The sequence below is a fragment of the Miscanthus floridulus genome, chromosome 10 (assembly GCF_019320115.1).
Source record: "Miscanthus floridulus cultivar M001 chromosome 10, ASM1932011v1, whole genome shotgun sequence".
NCBI lineage: Eukaryota > Viridiplantae > Streptophyta > Magnoliopsida > Poales > Poaceae > Miscanthus > Miscanthus floridulus.
In genome coordinates, this window is record NC_089589.1 from 87,161,956 (window position 1) to 87,170,398 (window position 8,443).

At 44.3% G+C, this 8,443-nt stretch overlaps 1 protein-coding gene across 1 annotated transcript; it reads right to left on the reverse strand.

Annotated features, from left to right (window-relative positions):
- Positions 1-224: 224 nt before the first annotated feature.
- On the reverse strand, positions 225-7,188 carry LOC136485019 (11-beta-hydroxysteroid dehydrogenase A-like). The gene is made up of 6 exons (XM_066481969.1): positions 6,803-7,188; positions 3,979-4,171; positions 2,118-2,203; positions 1,446-1,577; positions 965-1,129; positions 225-841 (listed from the first exon to the last, which is right to left on the reverse strand). Exons 1-6 carry the CDS (start codon positions 6,998-7,000, stop codon positions 545-547), a joined length of 1,071 nt encoding a protein of 356 aa, XP_066338066.1. The 5' UTR covers positions 7,001-7,188; the 3' UTR covers positions 225-544.
- Between the last annotated feature and the right edge of the window lie 1,255 nt (positions 7,189-8,443).

The window sequence follows — 8,443 nt, forward strand, 5'->3', positions numbered from 1 at the left end:
CCACCCCAGTTTGCAAAATTTTTCAAGATTCCCCGTCACATCGAATCTTTAGACGCATACATGAAGTATTAAATATAAATAAAAAATAAAACTAATTACACAGTTTAGACGAAATCCACGAGACGAATCTTTTAAGCCTAATTAGACTATGATTAGACATTATTTGCCAAATAACAACGAAAATGCTATAGTGCCCATTTTGCCAAAAATTTTGGAACTAAACTGAGCCTAGATACATCAATTTTGCAATTTGCACCCACGCCCCAATATCACGGGGCGTACAAAGAAGCCACCAATAAACATTCGTATTAATTCACACATTGATTACTTGTAAATGAAAGGAAGAGAAAAGGTAGAGAAAATGAAAAAAGAAAGAAAGAAAGAGAACGAACAAAAAATACAGTGTTGATCGGACGCACCCATTTCAATTTCACCCAGCCGGCCCCATTGATCCCTCCCGTGCTAATCCAACAACAGAGAACAGACCATACATTTATATATATATCTTTATCTTTGTGGCTAACTTGTTGACGAATTCAGTCAGTCAGTTAGCTGCCATGCCGGCCTGGGAGCGGATGGTACTGGGGTAGAGGAACTTCTTCCCGCCGACGGCCTCCAGGATCTTCTTGCTGAGCGCGGCGCCGCCGTCCTGCTCGCCGGACAAGGAGACGTAGAAGGCCCGGGAGAACCAGTCCAGCAGCTCCGGCGCCGCGCACATCACCATGTGAAAGGGCCAGTACCAGCCGGGCCACGTCACGTAGTAGTCCCCCCGGCGCACGCTCGCCACCACCACCTCCGCCAGCGACTCCGTCTTGCCCACCGGCATCGGCCCCACGTTGATCTGCACGCACGCACAAATCAAACGTTAGTTCAACTCCTCAACGGCTAAGGGCTAAGGCCGGCAGGCCATTTTGTCGCTGTAGGAGGAAAGGAGGACGGATGAGGAGGAGGAGATGGAGCTCACGTCGCGGGCCTCCTCGTCGATGCCGACATGGCCGTCCTTCTGGAGGCCCTTGCCCTTGGTGAGGTTGGAGACGACGTAGCCGGGCATGAGGATGGTGACGCGGACGTGGGACCCCAGCTCAGCCCTTAGGGTCTCGTAGAAACGTATCACCGCACCTTTGCTTGCCTGCAAAATTATATATACAAAAACCAAAACCTGAGTTTGGAATCCATGGCTAATCTGGCGAAAGAATTTCATTATGTTCATGTAGGGCCGCCGGCACCCTGCTGATTCCTACCGGCTGACATAGCGTGCGACACATGGATCTGACGACCTAGCTTGGTAGCTGAACTACATTATGTAAGCTCGATCATTCTAGATCGCCAACCCAGATTCATCTATCTGTAATTGGTGGTACACCCACAAGGTGTTTGGTGAGCTGAATTTATGCTCACCTCACCTATGTTCTTAGATTGAGTGACAGGATTAATAGGTTGCTTACGTTGTAGAAGCTCATCCGTGCTGTCGGGACCCTGCCGGCGACGGAGGCGGTGACCACGATGTTGCCCCGGCTGGCCTTGAGGTACGGCAACGCGAAGTAGGTCGGGTAGACGGCACCCCAGAAGTTGAGGTCCTGCAGCGGCCAGCCATGCGTAAACAATTAAACGTGCACGGACGACGACACGCAACAGAATGTTCAGAATTCAGAAAGTTGGCCATGAAAAACAAGTAAGCGCGCAACAAATTCTTGGCAATGAAAATGATTGACCAAACTACTAACTCCAAAAAGAAGTGTTTTAATTAGTCGAATTTGAGAGCTAACTGATTAATTCGCTGTCTATAGCGTTGCAGGCACTAAAGCGATGCACTGGACCATTAGCACCATTATCAGTATTGGAAAGAATACATATCATGGCGGTTAAGAGAATATAATGCACCATATAAAGAAGGGGTGTGCACGAGTGCGACGCATATCTAATCTAATAAGACTAAATAGGTCAACCTCTCAAAAGAAATAGAGGGGCCTCTTTTCAGCTTCAGAAAAATCCTACTCTTTGCTTTTGCAATGGAGGGAAATACTTTATATGCGTAGCAATCTGTTATTTTCTCATGTCAAAGTTTCTACATACAGTATAATAATTGGCCGGCCGGACTGATTGAGTTGATGTCTTACAATCACATTATGGAAGGCGGTTATGTTGGTGATCTCTTCAAAAAAGCAGCTGGACCAGATCCCCGCGTTGGCCACCAGGTGATTCACTGCGGAAAATTAGAATTCTTCAAAATCAGTATTTGATGAGTACCACGCGTCACCATATGAATCAAGATATTTTAAGTCAACTATAAATATAAAAGCTATAAACAGAATGTGAAACATGTTTTAACTTGGCAGCTTTGTTTCACTATCAAACAAAGACAAAGCTGCTGGCCAATTATTTTTGCTAACTGTGTATTCAAAACCAGTTTTGTCCATTTGTCCACTAGACTGACAAAGGACAGTGGTCCACGCATAGGTGGTCAATGACAACAGTATTTAGACTATTTCTGATGTTCTTGTTGATAATAATGTTTTAAATTACCTTGACAGAATCAATGGAACAAGAATTCACAAGTTATGTTCAGAAACAAAATAAAAGTTGCAGGAGGTAGCCATGACTTGCTACATTCTGTAAGTAGCTCTAACGTTGCTTTCAACCAAAATAGGCTGCTATGACATTGATTCATTGCACTATCTCTGAAAGCGATTTGCTGTCACGTACATGGTCATGGACCATCAGCTACCAGTGACAGAACCGTATACATTTGTAAGGTTTGGTATGACTGCTGCGGGGAGGAATTTCATTAGTGAGCTTAATTTCTAACTGCAGATAAAAAAGTCAAAATCTAGAAAGTCAGCTTCTAAGCGAAAAGCCAAAAACTGCAGATAAAAACCAAATAGGCTCGCAGATGTGTCGCATCAACAGGGAGCACTAAATTAACACACTACACAGTTAGTTAGTTAATTATGGACCTACGTGTTTAATTTACTTTTTTTTCCGGTCTGCCAATAAAGGCTTGATCTAATGTCTCTCCTCCTGCTGATTCATTCATTTGGCAGATCAAGTGTTCCCCTAAGAAAGAAAGAAAGTAGTCTTGACAAGCTACTGCAGTACCTATCGCTTAATTTAGTGAGAGACCAGAACTCCTCCTCCTCGACTGGGAGAGAGAGAGAGAGAGCGAGCAGCTGGAACGGAACATTCGAGACACTTGCATGTTATGTTGTGCAGTCCAGACAGTGTTATTACTGATCACTGCTGCCTGCAATTAATCCCAGCGCCGGTCATGTGTCACCGACCGGTCATATAGGAGGAGGAGTACTTCTACCGGCCGGCAGTGACACTTCCGGCCGCGGCCGGGCCAGCGTGCATTTACTGCCCACGTGACGTCCTTGTTAGATTCGTAAATGTGTTATTAGGACTCGTTTAGTTGGGCGAAATTTAGAAATTTGGCTGTTGTAGCATTTTTGTTTTTATTTGACAATTAGTATTCAATCATGGACTAATTAGGCTCAAAATGTTCGTCTCGCGATTTTCAACAAAACTGTGTAATTAGTTTTTTTTTGTCTACATTTAATGCTCCATACACGTATCGCAAGATTCGATGTAATGGCTACTATAGCATTTTTTTTTAAAAAAATTTAAAACTAAACAAGACCTTAGTTCCACTCCTACGCACTTGCTTGGAAAGCAAATTAAGATAATATAAAGCACAGTGGTTGACCCCAAAATCCAAAAAGTTGCTACAGTATCTGTCACATCGAATATTTGCGGCTTGTGTATGAAGCATTAAATGTAGACGAAAAGAAAAACTAATTACACAGTTTGGTGAGAAATTACGAGATGAACATTTTAAGCCTAATTAGTCAATGTTTGAACACTATTTACCAAATAAAAACGAAGATGCTACAGTAGCCCCAAAATCCAAATTTCACGAACTAAATAAGGGCTATATATATATATATATATATATAGAGTAGTATATAAGTAAGTACTGACGTTTGCCGAAGTGTGCGACGGTCTCCTCGACGGCGCGCTTGGCGTCGTCCACCTTGGTGATGTCGGCGGGGACGACGAGCACGTCGGGGGCGCCCAGGTCGCGCGCCGCCTTGGCCACGGCGCGCAGCGCGATCTCCGTGCGCGCCACCACCGCCACGCACGCGCCGTGCCGCGCGTACTCGTACACCAGGTGCTGAAAATCAATATAAGAACAAGGGGAATTAACACATAAGCCTGGTTTAGATTGTAAGTTTTTTTCGCTCTCTCTTCATCACATCAAATCTTTAGACACATGCATGAAATATTAAATGTAGATAAAAAAAACTAATTACACAGTTTGATTGTAAATTATGAGACGAATCTTTTGAGCCTGGTTAGACCATAATTAGACAATACTTATCAAATACAAATGAAAGTGCTACAGTGTCAAATACTGATTCCTAACCCATCTAAACCAGGCCATATATACAAATAGATAGTAGTAAGTGTTGCTGAGTGGGTTCAAGGGGCTAGGGCCTTGTTTAGATCATCTCTAAATTGTAAGTTTTTTCACTCTCTCTCCATCACATTAATTTTTAGCCGCTTGCATGAAGCATTAAATGTAGGTAAAAAAAATAACTAATTGCACAGTTTAGTTGGAAATCACGAGATGAATCTTTTGAGCTTAGTTGGTCCACGATTGGACAATATTTACCAAATAAGACGAAAGTGCTACTATTCAACGGGTTGAAATATTTTACAATCTAAACATGGCCTAGGAATAGGCTTTATTCCAGTGACTGTGGAGCCACGTGCAGCGGGAGCGAACTTGCCGGAGCCACCATGCTCTATCCTGGCTTCCCGCAGGGGCCGGCGGGGTCCACCATGCAGCGACACTGCAGATAACAGCTGGGCGCAACATGCATCATCCTCCAAGATGCACGTTAATTACTCCCACAGTCGACACTTGTTTCGGTTCTTTTGCACACGACAAGAAGCGAAAAAAATACATGTGCGACGACGATCAACCTTCGACAAGCTAAATAGCAGTTGCGTGCCCGTGTTTTGACACGTACGCTTCCACATAGTCTGTCATGCATGCCCGCCGTGGACCCCCACCCTAGCAGCCTTTATTTGTGAAGAGGATAGGAGTCAATTTGTAGTCTTAAAGGGGCAACCACCATTTCATTGGCACGCACACACCAGGTGGTATAGAGTCGGTGCATGCTAGCTACTACTACAATAGATTTTTTTTTTTTTTGCCTCGCATCTAAGTATAACTGTAGTATCTGTTCGGATACAGACACACACCACCACACACACGCATATCTCACACACACGGTATACAAACAGACCTACAGCTATACCTAGACAACGAACGTAGCTGAGAGATACTCGAAGATCAACAGACTCCGAGCGTGATGGGCACGTTACTTGACCATTGTAGCATATCTGCGAGAGGCATCCGAAGAAAATGAGGAAAAACCCCGGTGAAAATCCTGCGCCGAGCAGCACTCGAACGGAGGATCGACGGCCCGGCGCATGCAGTCGCAATCGCTACGGATGCAAATAAATTTTGAATTTATACTACCCTGCTGCAGCTAGGTTGTGTACGTGTCTACAGAGAGTGTTAGTACTAGGAACTGTACTTGCATTTTCTTAAGACAAATGCGACTAGCTATAGTCGTATCGTACTCTGCTGCAGCTTGTTGTGTACGTGTCTACAGAGAGTGTTAGTACTAGGAACTGAGTATAGATGATCTTTTTGTTAATCGGTCAAAACGGGTGGTAAGCTTTATAATTCATTGTTTTTAACTGTAGCTTCAGTTTTATATTGGACCATTTGGATAACAAGAAATGAGGTAGTCTTTGACAAGTGCAGACCAATTTTTTTTTTTTTTTGCACGTTCTATTCCAGGGAACTTATTGGCTGCGGCAATGGGCAAAGCTGCAGCGGCGTGACGAGCTTCTTCTTGCGGGGGCAACGTTTAGAGACGTCCGCATTTTACTTCTTTAGTTCCAATGGATGGTTATCAGATTTATTGGTTAGCGTTTGTCAGGATTTTTTCGGTGTAAACTTTATTATCCTTTTTGGATGTTTTGTGGCCCTCTAAGTTTTTGAGTTGGGCAAGGGTCTTAGACCTGATGTTTGTAATAATTGACCTGATTCTACCCTTGATAGATGAAGCCGGATGTTTTATCTGTTATCTTAAAAAAATAGTCGTATCGTACCCACTGGTACAACTTTGTTTAGTTTATTTATCATCTTCTTCGTCCAGATTCAGAGCGCACAAAAGTAGCCAACCCAACCAATCAGATGCTAGCATGCGATTCGAAAGACGCATGCATTGCACGCAGTTGAACAACCACCACGCCACCCTCTCTCCGGAAAGGTCACAACCATTTCGTGGCACACGCCCCCGAAGTAACCCAAACACTAGTAGCAAGCACACTCTTGTACCGTATAGTACAGGTGCAATTCGTGTGCATGTAAAAAGAAATACCAGCAACGAAAGTAAAAGTTATACACAGGAAAGTTAAACACACAAAGCTAGCTAGATATATACGTAGTTGCCAAAAGAGAAGCGGAAGAGAGATGCACGTTTCGAAATCCATAAAAGGTGTGCCTGTAGTACATGCATACATGCATGCAGGCGTAGTAAAAACTCGAGATGGGCCACTGCCATCCGGGCTGGTGAGGAAAGTCACTGCCCGAGAGAGGCCGGAGGCAGTCGCGTGCAGCTCGCAGTCAATACTCAATAGTAACTGAGACTCACACAGCAAAAGGCCAAAGGCCAATATCACGGAAGAAGAGTTGAGTAGCTGGCTGGCTGAGACGACTGACCTCGCCGATGCCGGAGGACGCGCCGGTGACGAGGACGACCTTGCCGCGGAGGTCCTCGCCCTTGGCGAAGGGGCGGACGAAGAGGCGGTTCAGGAGGCGGCAGACGAAGGCGACGGGGAGGTAGACGAGGAGCACCAGCGCCAGGCCCACGTGCATGAAGCAGCTCAGCAACGCGTTCACCACACACTCCTTGCTCATCTTCCTTCCTTTCCTTGCTTGGCTTGTTTCTTTCCTTGGCTTGGCTTGGCTTCCAGGCTTCTTCTTTCTTATCGATCTCTTCTTGTTGCTCGATCGATATATATGGACGATTGCTTATGGCTGGCTGGCTCTGCAACACCGTACCCTAGCTAGCTCCGATCCCACCAGCTGCGGGCGGGCGGGCCGGGGGTATATAGCTGCAGAGTAGGCTGGAGGTGGCGGACACGTGGGAGGCCGTGGCGTGGTATTTATGGGTGCCAGTGCCAGGAGAGGAGAGGAGAGGTCTGGGCACTGGGCAGGGAGGGAAATTATTATACTGACGACGATGGGTAGGTGGGGGTTGCTGCACCCGTAGGGGAACATATACTATATATAATATAATAATAATATTAGTATTAGGCCTTGTTTAGATGCCATCCAAATTCCAAGTTTTTTCACTCTCTCTCCATCACATCAATTTTTAGCCGCTTGCATGGAGTATTAAATGTAGGTAAAAAAATAACTAATTGCACAGTTTAGTTCGAAATCACGAGATGAATCTTTTGAGCCTAGTTGGTCCACGATTGAACAATATTTGTCAAATAAGACGAAAGTGCTACTATTCATCGGGTTGAAATTTTTTCGCAATCTAAACGAGGCCTTAGTCCACACTCTTTCTCTCTTCTCTTACATACAAGCACCATGTTTATTTGTTGGTTTCAGCCAGCCTAAACCAATCAGTCAACAGTATTTTTCTCTCACAATAAACCAGCACCAGCCAGTCCAAACCAGTCCAGAAACCAACCAGCGAACATGCTGAAGATGAGACTGCTCGAGAGTCCTGGTCTCCGTTCGATTTAGCCCTTGTTTAGTTCCACCAAATTCCCAGCTTTGACACTATAAAAAAGAAGATTCTCTGTCATATCAAACTTGCGGTACATGCATGGAGTACTAAATGTCGACGAAATCAAAAACTAATTGCGCAGTTTGGTTGTACTTTACGAGACGAACGTTTTGAGTCTAATTAGTCAACGATCAGACAATTATTACCGAATAAAAACGAAACAATACAGTGCTACAGTATTACAAATTCTGGTGGCGCCAAATCTGCCAGCGAACTAAACGGGGCCTTACCTAGAAACTGGCTTATTCGTTTTTTCAGTTGGAATAATATTTTTTTCTCACAATAATTCAGTAAAAATAGTGTTTTTAGACACTTTCAGTCAAGTTTCAGCAAGCCGAACAGGTGCTGGATGCATATACAGTATGTTGCATGGTCGGTCAATGTGCATGTACAGTAGCGTAAGATTTGGTGGCCGATGTGGTCAATGCGATGATGCGCCCGGTTCATTTGGGCTCGTTCAACTGATAAGTCATGACTAAAAATGCTATGAATTAATTTGATATAAAAAAATATTTATTAACGAAAAAAATACAACTTATAAACCAAACAAACACAAACGA

Excerpts from the sequence above, each read along its gene's own strand:
- LOC136485019 (XM_066481969.1), bottom strand. The coding sequence starts at position 7,000 with ATGAGCAAGGAGTGTGTGGTGAACGCGTTGCTGAGCTGCTTCATGCAC. Across the intron at positions 2,204-3,978 it reads CGTCGCACACTTCGGCAAAC|TGAATCACCTGGTGGCCAAC; the intron begins GTCAGTACTTAC and ends AATTTTCCGCAG. Across the intron at positions 842-964 it reads TCGACGAGGAGGCCCGCGAC|ATCAACGTGGGGCCGATGCC; the intron begins GTGAGCTCCATC and ends GCGTGCGTGCAG.